At 47.5% G+C, this 20,529-nt stretch overlaps 2 protein-coding genes, 1 non-coding gene and 1 pseudogene across 4 annotated transcripts; 3 read left to right on the top strand and 1 right to left on the bottom strand.

The window, feature by feature from the left end:
- The first annotated feature begins 246 nt into the window (after window positions 1–246).
- TRNAK-UUU (transfer RNA lysine (anticodon UUU)) lies at window positions 247–319 on the top strand. Its single transcript has one exon. It is a non-coding gene; the product is annotated as a tRNA-Lys (tRNA).
- Window positions 320–2,809: 2,490 nt separating this feature from the next.
- On the top strand, window positions 2,810–5,590 carry LOC100285096 (uncharacterized). The gene has a single exon (NM_001157991.2). The coding sequence runs from the start codon at window positions 3,039–3,041 to the stop codon at window positions 5,334–5,336; it is 2,298 nt and encodes a 765-aa protein (NP_001151463.2). The 5' UTR covers window positions 2,810–3,038; the 3' UTR covers window positions 5,337–5,590.
- A 5,333-nt stretch (window positions 5,591–10,923) lies between these two features.
- On the bottom strand, window positions 10,924–13,601 carry LOC100527940 (pentatricopeptide repeat protein). 2 transcript variants are annotated; one of them, XM_008649581.4, is made up of 2 exons: window positions 11,913–13,596; window positions 10,924–11,575 (listed from the first exon to the last, which is right to left on the bottom strand). In XM_008649581.4, exon 1 carries the CDS (start codon window positions 13,398–13,400, stop codon window positions 11,931–11,933), a length of 1,470 nt encoding a protein of 489 aa, XP_008647803.1. In that variant the 5' UTR covers window positions 13,401–13,596; the 3' UTR covers window positions 10,924–11,575; window positions 11,913–11,930.
- A 179-nt stretch (window positions 13,602–13,780) lies between these two features.
- Window positions 13,781–20,529, top strand: part of LOC103644038 (protein arginine N-methyltransferase 2-like) — a 39,768-nt pseudogene continuing 33,019 nt past the window's right edge.

The following is a 20,529-nucleotide window of genomic DNA, read 5'->3' as shown; positions in this document are numbered from 1 at the left end:
CCGAATTTTTTATATTTTGGCCCTTCCCCAGAAAAAAATACATGTTTGGACCTTAAAAAATTTTAATGTCATTTTTGGACCCTCTGCTCGGCGCCATCGCCAATGGCGCCGAGGTAACACAGCTCGGCGCCATAGGCTATGGCGCCGAGGTGCGTGCTGCGCTGGCACAAACAGACGTCGTGGCACTGACGTGGCACCGAGCTCGGCGCCATAGATCTTGGCGCCGAGCTCTGTTATGTACACAAGACTTGTCTAGCTCAATTGGTAGAGCACAAAGTTTTTAACCTTGTGGTCGTGGGTTCAAGCCCCACGATGGGCATGTTTTAATACTTTTTTTGTCTTTGTCACTGATTTTTTTTTGTTGTCCAGATTTTTCGTTTATGTCGCTGATTTGTCCGTCTAGATTTATTTCTTATCCAGATTTTTTGTTTTTGTGACTGATTTGTTTATCCGTCCATATTTTTTTGTTTATCCAGCGAGCACAGCGGCTGTGTGCCACATTGGCCGCAAGCCGTCAACTTTCTCTCTTGTTTGTTCAGCTAACCACAATAAAAATCAAATAAAAACACTCTTACTTCAATCATGACCACATAAAAATAGTATATTTTCATTGAGTTCTTTTAAACATAAATTCTAAAAACATAATAACATATTCCCAGTAAAAAGAAGCACACATATTCCCAGTATAAATATACTTGCATTGGTTAGCGGCTACCGGTTTAGCTATGATAAATTTTAATTAATATTTAAAAGTATAATTTCGAATACATTAGATTATTGGAGTTTTAGAGTCCAAAATATAAATATACTAGGTGTAAATAAACAGTGACTTGATGATTTTATAAAGTACTTCGACTTCCATAGGGTGGGTTACTTATGTGCATGGTACTTGCGTCACGGAGTTTGAATAAACAAAAACAAAAACAAAAAATATCTAGATGAATAAATAAATCAGTCATAAAAATAAAAAAAAACTAGATGAAAAATAAATCTGGACAGACAAATCAGCGACATAAACGAAAAATATGGACAAAAAAAATAGTGACAAAGACAAAAAAATATTGAACGTCCACCATGGGGCTTGAACCCACAACCTCAAGGTTAAAAGCATTGCACTCTACCGACTGAGCTAGACATACTTTGTTGTTACACATCCGAGCTCGGCGCCATAGATCTTGGCGCCGAGCTCGGTACCACGTTGACGCCACGTCGTTCAGGTTGTGCCATCGTAGCACGTACCTTGGCGCCATAGCCTATGGCGCCGAGATGTGTTACGTCGGTGCCATAGGCTATGGCGCCGAGCAAAGGGTCCAAAAATGACATTAAAATTTTTTAAGGTCTAAACGTGAATTTTTTTTTGAGAAAGGGACAAAATACAAAAAATTCGGTCGTGGTGTTCATGTTCACCGCTGCCGCCGACATGGGTAGCGTACGACGGCACGTCGCGGCACGAACGAATGAATGAATGAATACGCACGGTGTGGCATGTCACCGCCGTGAAGCATCTGTGCCATTCATTCCAGGCATGCAGGAGATGGAGCCATTGGCAATTTTGCCATTATCATTTGTGGGCTTCGCCAGTATGCCATCGGACCCACAAATCATAGACACAGACGGTCCCATCAGTCATAGACACGGGATGGCATAATAACAAGCAGCCAAAATCGAGAGTGGCAAAATAGCAAATTTCTCGAGGAGATGGCCCGGGGCGGTGGGCTTTCAGCAGAGCACGCCAGTGCAGGCGCGCCACTGGCAATGGTGCAAAGCCACTTGCACAAAGTTGGCCATCTGGACACGACACCCGAGGTAAGTTGAAGGCACAGTCGATTTATTTGGCAATGCAGTTTCGGTGGGCAGATCTGATATCAAGGCACACAAAATCGACATCGTTTTTTCCTGAACTCGCTGCCGCCGCAACGGTCGACGAAACTCGACTCTGCGCCTGATGCCCTACAGGCTACGGCTAATTCGGGCCCAGTGGACCACTCCACCGTAGCCCAATTGTCAGGCGGCCCACCGTTCATTTCCAGACCCGCACCTAAATCGCCGGTTACTTCCGCGAACCGCCCCCACGTTCCAGCTCCAGCGTGTGAATGTGCGTGTGTGAACTGTGAAATGTGAACTGCTGAGGTGTGCGTGTCAGTGTGTGAACCGTCACGCGGCGAAGCAAAGCACGGCGCCTTTCGCTCGCTTTCCTCCAAAGGGCCGGGCGGCGTTCGTCCGCGTCGATCTGGACGAGCAGTTTGCCCATGCAGTCGTGGGACTCCGCCGTGCGCTAGGCAGCAACCGAACATGGCGGCGAAAGGAATTGTTGTTTTCTAGCAGTAGGGACTAGAAGCTCATTCACGTGCCGTCATCCAAGAGCTGGCTCGGCACCGCCACCTCCCACCATCATCATCGACGTCCGGCAGTAGCAGCATCATTACGAGACATCATCTTGTTTTATATCTAAAGCTATCGTTATCTCTCTGAAAAGCTTCAAGAAACCGCTCTTTGTGGCTTTAGAGATTAGCTTGGGCAGAAACCCGGCGGCCGCCCATGACGGAGGTGGAGACGTTGATCGCAGTCGCAGACACCGGTTTCGGTTTCTACCTGGTCCTCCGGCTCGTGGGCCGGGTCGCAGGCAACGGGGACACGATCGATGTGCAACCGCTCTTGACCGCTGCTACTGGACGCTGGACGAGTGAACACTTTCACGGATTGCGAGCAGCATCTTTGGCTCCTGGAACGGTCATGTGGCGGTGATGCCAAAAAACCAAAAGTTAAAAGCGGCCAGCCATGTGCACTGCGGGCTGCGGCCCGGTCTAATGTCTATCTCTCTCTCTCTCCACCCGGCTCCTCACTCACGCAGTCACGCCTTCCCGTCCGATCGATGCCGCTGAAGCAGCGGTCCATCTGTTCCCCTTTGTCCTGTTGCAATCATTCGAGGCCCCGTTCTCGATTCTATAAAACCACTGCCCCGATCTACCTCTCTCACACGCTCAATTCCACTGCCAAGATTCGCCACTCCGTCCGTTACCTTCACTCGCTCACTCACAATGCGGCGCCATGGCGAGGTACGCGTGATCTTAGCTATGGCCGCCGCCGCCGCCGCCGCGCTCTTGGCGTCGGCGGCCGTGGCCGGACGAGACGGCCGGCAGACCTACATCGTCCACATGTCCCATTCCGCCATGCCGGACGAGTTCGCGGAGCATGAGGAATGGTACGCCGCGTCGCTTCAGGCGGTGTCGGATGCCGCCACCGTGCTGTACACCTACAGCACCCTCCTCCACGGCTACTCGGCGCGGCTGACGCGCGCGGAGGCCGCGGCGCTGGAGTCGCAGCCAGGGGTGATCGTCGTCAACCCGGAGGTGCGGTACGAGCTGCACACCACCCGGACGCCCGAGTTCCTGGGGCTGGACGGCACGGACGCGCTGTTCCCGCAGTCGGGCACCGGGACCGACGTCGTCGTCGGGGTGCTCGACACCGGCGTCTGGCCGGAGAGGCCGAGCTACGACGACACCGGGTTCGGCCCCGTGCCTGCGGGCTGGAAGGGCAAGTGCGAGGACGGCAACGACTTCAACGCCTCCGCGTGCAACAAGAAGCTCATCGGCGCGAGGTTCTTCCTGACGGGCTATGAGGCGGCCAAGGGCCCCGTGGACACGTCCAAGGAATCCCGGTCGCCGAGGGACAACGACGGCCACGGGACGCACACGTCCAGCACCGCGGCGGGCGGCGCCGTCCAGGGCGCCGACCTGCTCGGCTACGCTGCCGGCACGGCCAAGGGCATGGCGCCCCGCGCCCGCGTCGCCACGTACAAGGTGTGCTGGGTCGGCGGGTGCTTCAGCTCCGACATCCTCAAGGCCATGGAGGTCGCCGTGACGGACGGCGTCGACGTGCTCTCGCTCTCCCTTGGCGGCGGCACGGCGGAGTACTACCGCGACAGCATCGCGGTGGGCGCTTTCAGCGCCATGGAGAAGGGGATCTTCGTGTCCTGCTCCGCGGGCAATGCCGGCCCGGGCGCCGCGACGCTGTCCAACGGCGCGCCGTGGATCACCACCGTGGGCGCCGGGACCATCGACCGCGACTTCCCCGCCTACGTCACGCTCGGCAACGGCAAGAACTACACGGGGGTGTCCCTGTACAGCGGCAAGCCGTTGCCCACCACGCCGATGCCCTTCATCTACGCGGGGAACGCGTCCAACAGCAGCATGGGCCAGCTCTGCATGTCCGGCAGCCTGATCCCGGAGAAGGTGGCCGGCAAGATCGTCCTTTGCGACCGCGGCACCAATGCCAGGGTCCAGAAGGGCTTCGTCGTCAAAGACGCCGGCGGCGCCGGCATGGTTCTCGCCAACACCGCCGCCAACGGCGAGGAGCTCGTCGCCGACGCGCACGTTCTCCCGGGCTCCGGCGTGGGGGAGAAAGCCGGCAACGCCATGAGGGACTACGCCATGTCGGATCCGAAAGCGACGGCCACCATCGTGTTCGCCGGGACGAAGGTCGGCGTCAAGCCGTCTCCCGTCGTCGCGGCATTCTCCTCCCGGGGCCCCAACACTGTGACGTCGAGCGTCCTGAAGCCGGACATCATCGCGCCCGGCGTGAACATCCTGGCGGCGTGGTCGGGGTCCGTCGGCCCGTCGGGGCTCCCCGGCGACGGCCGCCGCGTCGGCTTCAACATCATCTCCGGCACGTCCATGTCGTGCCCGCACGTGAGCGGGCTCGCCGCGCTGCTCCGCGCGGCGCACCCGGAGTGGAGCCCGGCAGCCATCCGGTCGGCGCTGATGACGACGGCGTACAACGAGTACCCCGGCGGCGGCAACGGCATCCTGGACGTGGCCACGGGGCGGCCGGCCACGCCGCTGGACGTGGGCGCCGGCCACGTCGACCCCGCGAAGGCCGTCGACCCGGGGCTGGTGTACGACATCGCGGCGGCGGACTACGTGGACTTCCTCTGCGCCAACAACTACGAGGCGGCGCAGATCGCGGCGCTCACCAGGCAGCACGCGTCCGAGGGGTGCAGCGCCAACCGCACCTACGCGGTGACCGCGCTCAACTACCCGTCCTTCTCCGTGGCGTTCCCGGCCGCCGGCGGCACGGCGAAGCACACCCGCACGGTAACCAACGTCGGGCAGCCCGGGACGTACAAGGTGGCCGCGAGCGCCGCCGCCGGCGGCACCCCGGTGACGGTGACCGTGGAGCCGTCGACGCTGAGCTTCAGCAGGGCCGGCGAGAAGCAGAGCTACACGGTGAGCTTCACGGCGGGCGGGATGCCGTCGGGCACCAACGGGTTCGGGCGGCTCGTCTGGTCCAGCGACCACCACGTGGTCGCCAGCCCGATCGCGGCGACGTGGACCTAATGGCTAGCGGCGGCCGTACCGTAGCAATAGCGAGATAAAATCCCGATTGGGGGACGGCAATGGCGAGCGCGCGCCATTCTCGAATGCGAGAGAGATGGCGGATATCGTCGAGGATGTGCTGTTGTATTGTGTGCATGAGTCCGCTCCGGTGTGTAAGCTGCCGGTGTAGTGTAATCTATCTGTAGCTGACCCGATTGTAGCGATGCAGCAATTAAATCTCAAAAGGGTTGCAGACTTGAGCACTTCTTCGAAAATGATCCGAATTTGAACATGGATAATGAATGGCTCTGGCGTATTGGGGCCAAGGGCCGTGCAGGTGCAGGTGCAGGGCATCCTGTGGGGAACATACTGCTCTGCTCCCAAGTCCTAACTTATCCACACCGCCATGTTTCCTGTAGCTTAGGCTCATGTTTATCCCCTCCTAGTTGACGAATCTGAGAATAATATAGTGCACAGCTCGCTGACAGCGGTCGGTCTTAACGTGGACTCAATCACTTGATTCCCAGATTAGCAACACCTTTCGCTCTTGAAGGCCGGGCCAGGCCAGGACAGGAGTAAACCACACGCAAGAGAATATGACCCAAACTGTCAAGAGCACTAGCGTTATGCTGCCGTGACATGGCACTTTAAGCCTCGACAAGTCAACATCATCAACAAGGGTCCCCCTAAAAAAAAAGGTCTCGTGATCCGTTAAATTCCGCATCGCGTGCGGTACAGTATGCATCAGGGGTCAGGGCCATTGAAGGGAAATCCGCTACCGTCTTTCCTCGCTGGATTACGCCGCCCAGTGAAGCACTCGCTGCTGACTGCTGTGCTGCCTGCAACCATGCGCGGCTGGACACTACCACCCACATGCGGACATGCCCGTGCCGCTGCAGCTCACATGCGTGTCTCCGTGCCGTGGTCACAGGCGGATCGGATACAACGTTGGGCGGGAAGGGAATGGATCACGGACGCGACGCTGCGACAGGGCTGGTCGTAGATATTTCATCGCGTTTCGCCTTCCAAACGCGTGACCCCTGCCTGCGTGGGCCCGACTGGTCTCTTCGTTCTCGTGACCCACGGGGTCAATTCGCGTGGTGCGCCGTACTCATGCTGTGGATAGTGGACATGCTTCGGCTTTTCGACTGCGCGATCCATCCGTGACCACTTACAGCAGTTTACATTATCTTGTGCACAATTCTACGCCATATTCCTAGAATCAAGTTTAAATATAAGGAGGACATAAATAAACTACTGGAGATAGTCTAAGTATGTGTTAAAACCTCCATATCTTTACTCTATATAGCTGTTATATATATCATTTATTTTATAATCTAATTTAAAAGGTTCTCTTCTTTATATCTTGTTTTTTCTTCAATAACATCTAAAAGATCTATATTATAGATGTTTTTTATTCTAAATTTTGATACGAACATAGATAGATAAAAGCTTTTTCTATACTACTCAATAACTCCCTTTTATACATTAAGAATTGAAAGATTTACATCCGTGCATGAGCAATAGGCCCTACCAACAGAGATCCAACTCTCCTATCTTGTCATAGTTGTTGTACCACACGTGGAGCATGCCTCCAATGAGCTACAACGGAGTGGCATGTCATAGTGGCAGATGTGAGTGTCTAGGCCATCGTGTATGATGTAGTTCGTATCTCCTAGAGGTATGGGTCACAATGAGCTCTAAATTTTACACTATATAATTTAATGATTGGATCGAGTTAGGATCGGACCCTATTTCTATAAATTTTTAAACTTAAAATCTATTTAGGACCCTTGTGAAGAAGCATTTGGATCACGATCCATTACCACCCTACCTAGAGGTACACACATTGTATAGTGCTCACGGGTACACTTGTGGCCTGAGATAGTGAGATGTGGCTACAGTGATACCTTTTGACCACTACAACGCCGCTCGCCATAAGCTATGGATAGAAGCCTTACCTAACTATTTGGCACCATGTGTGCTACCTGGCTGGGCTCTCATGGTGTATAGGTTTTGCTGTCTAGGGACATCCTACCGTGGAGGCATCTTGGCGAGTGTCGAGGCGAGGCACCTAACTCATAGGAACCCAGGGTCTGGTCGACATGGGGCTTGGCCACAGGGACCCAAGAATGTTAGGTTGGCACCAAGTCGAGTCCTTTGTGGGTCTATCTTCCACAAATGAAATCCTAGAGGGAGTTTTGCCGTCATTCGAGTGTATGCTTTTCTTCGAACATTGACACTATTCATGTGAAAGACCAAAATGGATATAAGCTTTGAGTGGAAGGCTGAAGGACCACATTCGTAGCCAGCTCATCAAGAAGAGTGAAACCAAATATATAAGGCTCTCCATGGAACCCATCATCTTGATTACACGAGGACTAGTTGGACTCTCTTCAGATAGCTTGCATGAAAATAAGGACTTCGATATCTCATATCTCTCAACTATTGCTTGCTTCATGAACATGCCTTCTAGTCTCACAATCATAGTGTAGGCATATACATCCTCATATTGCTTCTTAAGCTCAAAGGATATAGTGGTAAGCATGGTGTAGATAACACATAGGAGGTCATTCGTGCGCTTCTCGTAAACACTTTATCCATACGTGCTCCTTACATTCGTTGGCGATAACACCCTAACAACAGTAGAAGCATCTCCACCCCATCCATACATGCCGGTTGAAGCACCGCAATGCCTATATGCTAGCACCATGCACACAACAAGTGAAAGAACGATGCTGGCTCATGCGCCCGTAATCATTGGAAGAGAAGCGTCAGCTAGGTTGTAGGATCAATCATTCGATCCTGACGCGTGAGCCTTTTCGTATATATAGACTCACATTAATGGTTTTATACCTATATGCCAATTAACATATCATAAGTTATAATTGTCTCTAATGTATATATTATGTATATAATATATCATTTTAGGTTCCTAAAAATCATTTGTCATATAGCCCCTCTGCATAAAAAGAATTATAATCTCATTTTTATTTTTTTTAATATTGTCCATCAAAGCTCAAACAATTTAAATTTTAATCAAATCTATAAAACACTAACATTTATGATACCACTAGTATGGCTCAGCTCGACTGCTATTTCCCCCTGCTGTGACTGTTGGTGGCCCGAAAATATATGCATGTGTATTAGAATCCTGTGGAGGGCTGCATCAACTATAGCCACAATGCTGCGTAGCACAATTGATCAGGTTGCATGTTAGATTAATTATAAAATTATTTAAAGGCATAAATCTTAAATGTTTTTATTTAAATTTAGTTAATATAAATTTAAAATCGTAATCGTCTTTGGAACGGTCACATTCATCTCAGGGTTTACAAAACTGATTGAGAACCGGATTCTTGGGCCGGTTTTTTATTTCCACTCAAAATTTAAAAAACAAGGTAAAAGTTATGATAAAAACTATATATTTTCGTGAGTAATTTGGTATGTTTCATATTTTTAATTATCAATTTTTTTGGGTCAAACAACGAATTTCGTCGAGGAAAAATAAATTTCGATCGAGAAAACGAAAGTTCGCATTTTAAAAATCTGAAAACATGTACACCAAACTTCACCAAGAAATACCGAAAACCGTGTTTCTTGACCCGTTAACACGAAAACCATTTTAAAATTTAAAATAGAAACATGTCAGTAAATTCGAAAACCGTTGAAAGCGAGATGGTACCGTTTTCGGTGATTAGATGGATTTGGGGTAAAACTCGGTTTATTAACCCTGATTCATATCTAGCAATTGCGGGTTCACGAGTCACATATTATTGGATCCGATATTAGATCCAATATGACTTGTGCTGGAAATTGGACTCGGCTAGACTTATCGTGCTTCGGGCTAAATAAGCTTAAGCCGAGAAAGCCTAAAAAACTTCGAGTTGTGTGGTGCTAGCCTAAAGAGTTGAAATAGTGTTCAACCTAGCTCTAAAAGCACGCCGTGCTTTCGTAAGACAATGTCGGCTCAAACCCGACTCATATATTTAAACCACATAAATTGTAAATATTATCATATAAAGTATATAGCTTACTAAATTAAAGATATTAAATAATATATGCATCATTTAACTATATAAAATTTGTAGTTTACTAAATTAAAGAAATTAAACAATACGAGTTTTATTGGGCTGGGCTAACCCAAATCCAGGCCATACATAGAAGCCGTGTTGAGGCTCAACAAACTAGAACTTAAGGCTCGACATAGATCTAACTTCGAACCATGTTAACTCGATTTATATTATTTCGTCTTATATTATGGTTTAGATACTTATTTTGGGACATGCTATAAAAGCTGGACCCATATTCCCAGCGGTGAATATGACTAGTGAGTTGACGCGTGCACTATGCTCCGCCTACCTGCCGTTTGGCCTTTTGCCGCGACCGCCGAACGCACTAGCCGTTGGGGGCTTTGGCAAGCGTGAACGGCGGGTCGGGCATGGCATGACGCTACCGGACAACCAATCCCGTCTCCCGGGCGCAGAATTTAATGAATGTTTGGTTTGTCATATTTAGTCTAACTTTTCTAACTAAAATTAATTTTTTAATTTAGTTAGACGACTAAACTTAGAGAAAGTATAACACAGTTAGTCACAAACTAAGGCCCTGTTTGGGAACAAAGTTTTTGAAAACCACAGTTTTTGAAATACTATACTATACTTTAGTTATGACAATACCGTAGTTTATAATACCGCAGTTTTGAAAACTGAGGTCCAGAGCTAAGTTTAGAATGCCTTAAAACAACTATAGTATTTGCAATACTTCAGTTTTAAAAACAGAGATTTTACCAAGCTTGCCAAACACCATTATGTATATAATACTGCAGTATTTGAGAATACTGCAGTATTCTTCCAAAACTGCAGAAAAACTTTGTTCCCAAACACCCCCTAAATAAGTTTTTAATAGAGCGATCTTGGTAAAGGCACGACGTCCGGCGATCTCGCACGGCACAGGATCTACTCCTGCACAACTACTACTACTCAACATTGTGGCTACCCATGGTCCGGCGATCTAGAGTGCGCCTATGCCGCCACCCATGGTCCCATGACGCCGCGCCAGCATACAACCCGTTCAATTGTCTTTGCCTGAAATCTAAGCAAGGGGCATGATAATAAATGCTGCGGTGTTATTGTTAGCTTCCAGTACGACCGTGGTCATCATACTCGAAATGGTAGTACAAGGACTATCGTGCTTTAAATATCCATTGCAACTGTTCTTTTGATATTTTAATTTGAGGATGTTTAAATGCACTAAAACTAATAGCTAGCGGCTAAAATTACCTGGAGACATTTAAACACTCTATCTAAAGATTCAGCTATTAGCTATTTTTAATAGTTAGCTAGCTATTTGTTAACTAGCTAATTCTACTAGTAATTTTGTAGTCAACTAGCTATTAGCTTTAGTGTATTTAAATACCTCCCTTTAGAAGTATTTGAATGCATTAGAACTAATAGTTAGATGCTAAAATTAGCTAAGAGAGTGTTTGAATGCATTAGAGCTAATAGTTAGAGAATGTCTGAATGCACTATAGATAATAGTTAGTGACTAAAATTAGTTGGAGACATCAAACACTCTGCAGATAAGAGCAATTCCAACCATCGTTTTAAATGCTCAAGGAATGTGGTGTCCCTTTTCATAGATCAAGTGCTCAGGGCAGTACAAGTTTCAATATACTGGTTGGCAGTTTGACCCTTTTCATGTAGTAGTATTGTAGTAGTGACTTGTGCCTGAACAAGTTGGCAGTATGGCACGAAGTCCTCAAGTTCAGAACATGGACACTTGTGACTACACCGGTCCTTGAAGGATTCTTGTGCTGAAGTTCGAGTCTTAAAATACACATGTAGTTCATTGCTGAAATACGAGTCTTAAAATAAATGCTGAAACTCTTGATACATGGACCATATGTAGTTCATTGCTTTTGGAGGACTCAAGTTCGAGTCTTAAAATACAAAAAGTTTCCCGGTGAGATAAAATATCAGCAGTTCAGCATTTTGGCCATCAGGTGTTTGACAATTGATAGTCGTAATGGTCGAGTGGGACGACAAAAACACAGCCATGGTTTGGTTAGGCATCCATTCATCCTTTAGGGTCGATTTGGCGACAAGGGGATCACGGAGGGATTAGAGGGGATTGAGGGGGAAATGACTAATTTTCTCCTCAATCCCCTCCAATCCTTCTATGATCCTGGGTCACCAAAGCAATCCTTAACTGGGAACATTTATTCATAAAGCCTAAATGATAACTGATATTCTCAGCAGCTGGAGTGGCACATGAACCATGAAGAGTATATCAGCAACAGAAACTCAGATATAGAATAATACTCCCTCCATTCCAAAATATAGTTCTTTTTAGCCTTCTTTTTTCGTCCACATTTGAATAAATGATAATGAACATGGACATACATATAATTTATAAACTACATTCATAGATTAATTAATGAATGCATATTTAATCTAAATGAATTATATTTTGGGCGGGGGAGTAAATAATACTGCAAATTAAAGAATGAAGAAATAAGAGCAGATATTTTGAGCATCTACCCATCCCATATTAACCACGTGTATCCATATAGATGACAGGAGTAAGCATTCATACCAATGGAGAAGTGAAGGGTCAATCAAACAAAGGTTCTTGAGCGAGGATCTTCATTTTCTCGACAAGAAAGTCAAGCACATCCTTCCTCCCTTCTTTTAAAAGTAGCTGCCTCAGCTTGCCAAAAGTTGAACCAGGAGGTCTAATGCCCTTCTCGATCATATCTTCAAGCAGGACACAAGCTTGGCTAACTTCACCCTTGTCACAGAGACCATTGATCAGCACAGAGAATGTGTGCATGCTCGGCAAGAACTGCTTCAATCGCATATACTTCCATACCTTCAGTGCCATCTCTATCTTATCATTCTCACAGAACATCTTTATCATCATGGTGTAAGTATCAGAGTCTGGTTTGCAGCGCTTAATCATGCTGCGGAAGACCCTATATGCCTCATCATCCTTTCCAAGGCTAATCAGAGTATTTAGGATGATGTTCCAGGTCCTTGAATTTGGGGAGATTCCATGGCCTTGCATGTCATCCATGACTCTGAAGGCATTCTCAAACTTCTTCACTTTGCAGAAGGCAGTGATGAGCGCATTGTACACAACAACATCAGGCATAATCCCATCCTTCTCCATATCCAAAAATGCTGCAACAGCATCCTCAATCCTCATATCAACTCCATAAGTATGCACTAAGATGCTGTATATGAAGGTTGTCGGTTGGCATCCCCTAGAGCTCATGTCCTGCACGACACAGACAGCCTCTTCAACTCGGCCTGTCTTGCAGAGTGCATCGACCATGATACCATATGTGACAATGTCAGGCTGGCAACCAGCGGCAAGCATATCACTGTAAACCTCTCGCATCTTTGGGAGGCTGGGCGCTCTCCCCCAACCCTCAAGCAAGATACTATAGGTCTTGGCATCAGGACTGAACCGATTATTCATCTTATCAAAGATCTCCTGCGCCTTGCGCACGTTCTTAGATTTGCATAGTGCACTGAGCAAGCTGTTGAAGGCAGCGAGGTTGTGGGCAACACCATATTTCTCCATGACGTTGAACGTGTAAACTGCCTCATCCAACTTCTGTGCCCTGGCATATTTGCGCATGATGATCCCGAACGTCTCAACATTGGCCACACCCTCCTTGCGCATGATGGCCACGACGTCCCACATGAGTTGGTACTGCCTGATCTTGGCTAGGGACGTAACCACCGTGTGGTAGGAACGCACGGTATGAGCACACACCCCACGCTTCTGCTTGCGCGCCCACTCGAAGAAGCGGTACGCGAGCATACCAGCGTTGTCGAGGTGCTTGAGGACGCTCTCCGCGATCTCCGGCGTAACGCGGACGCCGCTATGGTCGAGCTCGTGCTCGAGGGCGGATGCCTTCCGGCAGGAGATGATGAGCTTGCAGAGGCGCTTGGAGAGGTCCGAGGCGTCCACCGAGATATCACAGGCCATGCTGGCACCGCCTCCATTGCTAAGCATTCTTACAAACACCTTGCGTGCCTTGAACCAGGTGTGGTGGAAGTGGAAGCCACCCATTTCTCTTCCGGCACCCACCGACCTCGCTGAGACCGAGATCGCTGCTAAGCTTAGCCGCTCGAGTCCTCGCGTAATCAGGACACACAGGCGAGGTGAAGCCGCAATTTCTCCGCCGTGGTCGGCGGCGACTGAGCGGGCGCTACGCGGCTACCGCCAAAGAGAGGAATAGGTGCGATTCGATTTGATCGTCAAGTGCGATCCGGTCCGTTATCGTGGAGTGAACTCGCCGAAGTGATAACGTGGGCCATCAGTGAAGGCAGAAGCATATGGGCTTTAAGCCTGGTGAACTGATTGGGCCAACATAGGTTTGATGAGAAATCGTAAGGCCCAATGCTCGTGAGCTAAAACCTCAGAAAGCGAGAAAAAGGGCAAAGATTCCGGTGCTCGGCTCGACCCAAAAAATGGCCGCGTCGCCGGAGTACTCTGCGCGGCGCGGCGCGGCGGCGAAGTCCGGTCAAGAGGACGAAGTCACTAGACTACTTGCCTCAGGAGCTGACGCGACCCACAGCCCACTTCGATGCTGACGGATTGACGCCGCTCATGCACGCGGCCGCGGGGGGCACGCCGTCGTTGCGCTTGCGCGCCTCCTCCTCCTCGACTGCGGTGCGCCCTGGAACGCGCTCTTCCCCTCGGGCCTCTCAGCAGGGGACCTAGCCCCCGACTCTGACACCTACGACCTCCTCCTAGACCACGCCCTCCGCTCCGAGCTCGTCCTTGGCAGTTGGCACCGTCGTGTGGTGCGGCGGCAAGCGGCCCCCGGGAACGCCCGGACGGTCCTCCGGCTGAGAGCTGTTACAAAGTTAGGCATTTTTAGTTTTAATTTAATCCAGAAAAACAGTGCGATATATGTGATGACATGTATGTGCATGTGTGTATAACTACTCGCATAACCAGTAAACAGCAATGAAACATGCACAAATACGAAGAACAGATTGTACCCAGCGGAGGGACCGATGCTCAAGGCATCAGTGGCTCCATTCACACGAGACATCTCGTGTGTTTGTTCGATGTAGCCGTACGAAGTCGGTGCAGGAAGATGTACGCTGTGCAGTCCCTCGAACGGTCGCCGGAAAGAAAAACAGCAGCACGCGTCAACTTGGGAAGGCGACGAACAGCAAGCTGTGGACGAAGCAGCTGGACAAACAGATCACGCGAGCAGTCGCGAAGACGCTCCCCAAAAATCTGATCGCCCGCACACTCGTGCAAGTGTATCTCTGCGGTTGGTGATTTCGGAGGCCTGCTCTCCCACTCTCTCTGTGCTCGCAGAAGATGGGACGGGAATGTGTTGTTTGCAATTCGCGTGAGATGATTCGCGTACCTGGAAGAGCCCTCCCTCTCCATTCTTATAGGCGGTCAGAAGGAGGGAGAAGAACAACGGACAGAAACGGTCGCGCATTAGAACTGGAAACTGACGACAGTAACTGACGTCCGTTACTAGCCATAAGATAGGAAACGGACGGTTATTATGACGGTCATCGCTCCAGGCAAAATGCGCAACCGTTTGAAAGGAATATTCGGACCAAGGTCCGATCTACCATGAGCCACGGCCACGAGCCACGGCCCGGCCCGGCCGGCGGCGGCGGCGGCGCGCGCGCGCGTGTGGCAGTCCTTCATCCTTTTCTCAACTTCTCAATAGATGCACCAATGGTCCACCTATTTAAGTTGATTGATTTGTCCTTTGAACTTCCAATATGGTACTAATTAATTAGTACACCATAGCATTAAAGTGGGCCATTAGCATTGACTATTATTGAATATTAATTTGGGCCAAGCCCACATTAATCCAACAATCCCCACCAAATGCTAAGTCACACTAAAAAGCTCTCATCATCTCAAACGTTTGATATACTGGTGTTTCGATGGAGACTGTTAAGTTGAACATCCACCTAGAACTTAGACTACACTTGACCACAACTGCACAATGGACTAGGCCTTGAATTGGCAGTTTTGCGTGGAATGAGTTTCATCTAAACTCTTTACCAGTACTAGATTGCTGAACGCATCCTCTCTGGTTGGAGCATATAAGTCAAACTCCATAGCCTTTCATGGGTATCTAGAAACCACCCAGATCTCATAAACTGTGACTAGCAGTTAACCCATATAGGTATGTTCCTCTAAAGATGTTCTGTAGGACAACATCTTTGCTTCACAAAGCCACTTGGAACATATTAAGGTGTAAACACCAACCTACCTTACAGTAAGGAAAGATATGCATCTGAAATGAGCCTTATTAAGGGTCTTTCCTCTCAGTCTACCACTAGCTTGTTTCACCATTCTAATTCACGGGATCTCCGATCACATAGAACATGTTACCACTATGATAAACTTTAGGTGGGTCTCATGCCCATCTCACTTGATGCACTATCTATCACACTACGTGATAGCCCCTTAGTAAATTGATCTGCCAGATTTTTAGACGTATGGACATAATCCAACGCTATTACTCCGGAGTTTCTCAATTTCCTGACAGATTTCAAACGCCTCTTTATGTGCCTTGTCGACTTCATATTATCCTTAGAACTGTTTATCTTAATTATCACAGTCTGATTATCACAGTTCATGGAAATAGCCGGCACAGGTTTTTCAACCACCGGTAAATCCATAAGGAGTTCACGAAGCCACTCAGCCTCAACTGAAGCGGTATCTAATGCTGTGAGTTCTGCTTCCATAGTCGACCTCATTAAGATGGTCTGCTTGCAAGACTTCCATGAAACAGCACCACCTCCAAGTGAAAACACATATCCACTTGTGGCATATATCTCATCAGCATCAGATATCCAGTTTGCATCACAATAACCCTCCAGAACTGTTGGGTACCCGGTATAATGGATGCCTAAACTCATAGTACCCTTTAGATAGCGCAAAACTCTCTCAAGAGCACGCTAGTGATCATCTCCCGGATTTGAAACAAATCGACTAAGTTTGCTCACAGCAAATGAGATGTCAGGCCTCGTAGCGCTAGCTAAATACATGAGTGAACCAATTATTTGGGAATATCTCAATTGATCCCTAGCTATCCTTCGATTTTTCTTTAATAGCTTACTAGGATCATAAGGCGTTGGAGCAGGTTCACATTCGCTAAAACCAAAGCGACGCAAAACCTTTTCCACATAATGGGATTGCACAAGTGTGATCCCACCAATGCCTTCTCTCAGTAGCTTAATGTTAAGAATAACATCAGCTTCTCCCAAATCTTTCATTTCAAAATTATTAGACAGAAAGTCTTTTGTCTCTTTAATCACATCAAGACTCGTCCCCAAGATTAGAATGTCATCAACATATAGGCATAAAATTACTCCCTCGCCCCCACCATACCGATAGTATACACACTTGTCTGCTTCGTTCACAACAAAACCGGCAGATGTCAAAGTTCTATCGAACTTTTCATGCCATTGCTTAGGTGCTTGTTTTAGGCCATATAAAGATTTCAATAATTTACACACCATGCCTTCTTGACCGTTTGCTACAAACCCAGCTGGCTGCTCCATGTAAATTTCCTCATCTAGCTCTCCATTTAGGAATGTTGTCTTAACATCCATTTGATGGACGAGTAGACCATGAGAGGCAGCCAAAGAAAGTAGCACACGAATTGTGGTCAATCGAGCCACAGGTGAATAAGTATCAAAGAAATCCTCACCTTCCTTCTGTGAATAGCCTTTAATTACAAGCCTCGCCTTGAACCTTTCAATAGTACCATCAGGCCTAAGTTTTTTCTTGAACACCCATTTACTTCCAATGGGCTTACACCCATAAGGACGCTCAACTACCTCCCAAGTTGCATTAGACATAATAGAATCCATCTCACTCCTTATTGCTTCCTTCCAAAAGTCAGCATCAGGAGAGGAATATGCCTCTTCAATGGTACTTGGTGTGTCATCCACAAGATATACAATGTAATCATCACCAAAGGACTTTGCAATCCTTGGTCTCTTACTCTTTCGAGTTGATACATTGTCATTTTCCACATGATTATGTATATGGGATTCCTCAGTGTGTTCTACCGGAATAAAATGCTCATGGGGTATCGTTGGTTCATCATTAGACGTATCATGTGTAGCTTTCATGGGAAATTCGTCCTCAAAAAACGTAGCATCTCTGGACTCCATAATTGTACCAACCAACATGTCCGGTACTCCAGAGTTTATAATTAAAAACCTATATCCAATGCTGCGGAAAGCGTACCCAAGGAAAACACAATCAACAGTTTTCGGTCCTAATTTGCGCTTCTTGTTAATTGGCACATTCACTTTAGCCAAACAACCCCAGGTGCGCAAATAGGAGATATTTAATTTCTTCTTTTCCCATTCCTCGAATGGTGTGATTTCTTTGTTCTTTGTGGGAACTTTATTCAGGACATGACATACCGTCAAGATCGCCTCACCCCACCATTCCTTAGATAACCCTGAAGTCTCTAACATGGCGTTAACCAAATCAGTTAGAGTACGGTTCTTTCTTTCAGCAACCCCATTGGATTGTGGTGAGTATGGCGGTGTCCTCTCATGAATAATACCATGTTCCACACAAAAATCAGAAAAATCACCCGAAAAATATTCTCCACCACGATCAGACCTTAACCGTTTAATTTTCCTCTCGAGTTGATTTTCAACTTCAGCTTTGTAGGTCTTAAAATAATGCAAAGCTTCATCTTTTGATTTTAAGAGATACACATAACAAAATCTAGTAGAGTCATCGATAAAAGTAATAAAATATCGCTTGCCTCCTTTAGTCAATATTCCGTTCATCTCACATAAATCAGAATGTATTAAGTCTAGTGGTGCCAAATTCCTCGCCTCCGCAGCCTTGTGAGGCTTGCGAGGTTGCTTAGATTGCACGCACACCTGGCACTTAGAACCTTTGACTAAATCAAATTTCGGGATTAAATTTAAATCTGCTAACCGCGAGACACAACCAAAATTGATATGACAAAGTCGTGAATGCCAAATATACGACTCATTCGAAACAACATTGTTCACAGACTTATTACACGCATCATGCAAAGATAAGCGGAACAAGCCTCCGCTGTCATAGCCTTTTCCAACAAACGTTCCATACTTAGACAGTATACATTTATTAGACTCAAAGACAATTTTGTAGCCATCTCGACACAATTGAGAGCCACTAACTAGATTCTTTTTGATGGAGGGGACATGCTGCACGTTCTTCATGAAAGTGCATTCATCCCTTTTTGTGAGTTTTGGTGATTTAGATAACAACACATTTAAAGGTCTAACAAGTTTGCTAAGTGTTGAACAGGAAATTCAGTATGATGAACATACTTGAATAGTGTATAATGATTAGTGAACAAAGGTTCAACACAAGGTTAAATCCAGTGAGACAATGCAAATGGATATAATATGGTCTCTCTATATTGGTTTGAATATATGGACAAGACCCAAGAAATCACTACATACATATGATCAAATAGAGGATGAAGTGATTAAGAAGATAGGTCAAGCCAAAGTGAATAAGATATGAGGAATCGTGAATTGGCTTGACCATATTACTATCAGTCCATATATGCTTCTATGAGAATCAAACTAAAGCTTGATTAATCTCAACAGTTATATCTAGAAGACATTCAAGCAAGGTTCACAATATTGAAGAAATGATTCTCTCAATGGATGCTCAATAGGATGTGACTCAAGAATGGCTTGATAGGGTGAAGATAGCAAGGAAAGGGCTTCGAGGAACTAAGCGAAGGTGAAGGCCAAGCGACGGCTTGTGGACCGAGGTACCATGGCTAAGGTGAAGAAGAGAGTACTTGCACTAAGTCGATGAACTAATCAGCTATGAAGAGTTATAACATGTTGATGCATCAGTACGGTGACTTGAAGCCGTGATTTGAACTCACATATGGTGATATGGTACAAGTCACAGGGTTTGATTTATGTTTGCTTCAAAAGGTGAGACAAAGATGTTTGTGATCCTTATGAAGCAACGCCATGGAGAAATCACACATGAGACGCCAATGACTCAAGGAGTTTACTTAATTATATTTTATTTAACTTGAGTATAGGAATCGTCGTACTATAAAGAGGGATCCAAAAAGAAGGTTGGTGTTTGCCAAAGCTCAAACCTCTCTATTCAAAAGCTATTTTTGAAAAGCAAAAATCTCTTTAACGTTCTTTGGTTGGCCGTGGTTAGGGTTGAGAAACCTAGAGTGTTCTTGCTGAAAAGCAGCTGAACTTGTTCAGTTGCAGCTGAGCTTTTCAGCTGAGCTGAACTTCAGCTGAGCTAAGCTCCTTCAGCTGCAGCTGAGCTTTTCAGCTGAGCTGAGCTTCTTCAGCTACAGCTGAGCTTTTCAGCTGAGCTGAACTTCAGCTGAGCTGAGCTTTTCAGCTGGGCTGAACTTCAGCTGAACTCAACTTCAGCTGTGAACCTCTTTGACCATACACCAGCTGAACTTGCCTCCGGGCAGTTGAGCTGGGGTTTTCTCTCCTAAACTCACTGGTCAAGACCGGTTGAACTGGTCCTGAGGGGCAGTTCAGCTGGTCTCTGACCCCTCTGACCTCTGACCAACAGTCTGCCATTCAGACTGGCAAACAGGTCGCCAGAAGTGTCAGGGGCGGTTCAACCGCCCCCCTGGGCGGTTCAACCGGTTTTGGTCAACTTGACCAGTCTGCGGTCAGTCTGCGCGTCAGTCTGCCAGTCAGACTGGCAGACAGGCTGCCAGGCCTGCCAGGGGCGGTTCAACCGCCCTAGGGGGCGGTTCAACCGGTTTTCAACGGATTTTTTAGTCCAACGGCTAGTTTTGAGCTCCACCTATATATACTACCTCCTACCTCTCTCCCCACAGCAGTGAGCACGATTTGAACTCCATTTCTAACCCAAGAAACACCTCCCTCTCTCTCTCACACATCTCTTGCCTCTCCCATTTCAAATCTTTGGAGAGAAATCTTTGAGTGAGCTTGAGAGCTGCGGTTTTGTGCTTCATCTCTAAATCTCTCTTGCTCTTCTTCTTCATTCGAGCTTTGGTACTACATCGAGTTCTTTGTGGATTCATTACTCTTGGAGCTTCTAGCTCCTAGACGACTAGGTGTCGCTTGTGAGTCTCCAAATCTTGTGGAAGACCACAAGAAAGTTTGTATTACCCGCTCGTTTGAGCAAAGATTAGTGTGTGAGCTTGATC

Source organism: Zea mays, chromosome 1 (genome assembly GCF_902167145.1).
Source record: "Zea mays cultivar B73 chromosome 1, Zm-B73-REFERENCE-NAM-5.0, whole genome shotgun sequence".
NCBI classification, from domain to species: domain Eukaryota; kingdom Viridiplantae; phylum Streptophyta; class Magnoliopsida; order Poales; family Poaceae; genus Zea; species Zea mays.
Note: the sequence above shows the minus strand (reverse complement) of the source record. Positions and strands in the feature narration are given on the sequence as shown.

Excerpts from the sequence above, each read along its gene's own strand:
- LOC100527940 (XM_008649581.4), bottom strand. The coding sequence starts at position 13,400 with ATGGGTGGCTTCCACTTCCACCACACCTGGTTCAAGGCACGCAAGGTG.
- LOC100285096 (NM_001157991.2), top strand. The coding sequence starts at position 3,039 with ATGCGGCGCCATGGCGAGGTACGCGTGATCTTAGCTATGGCCGCCGCC.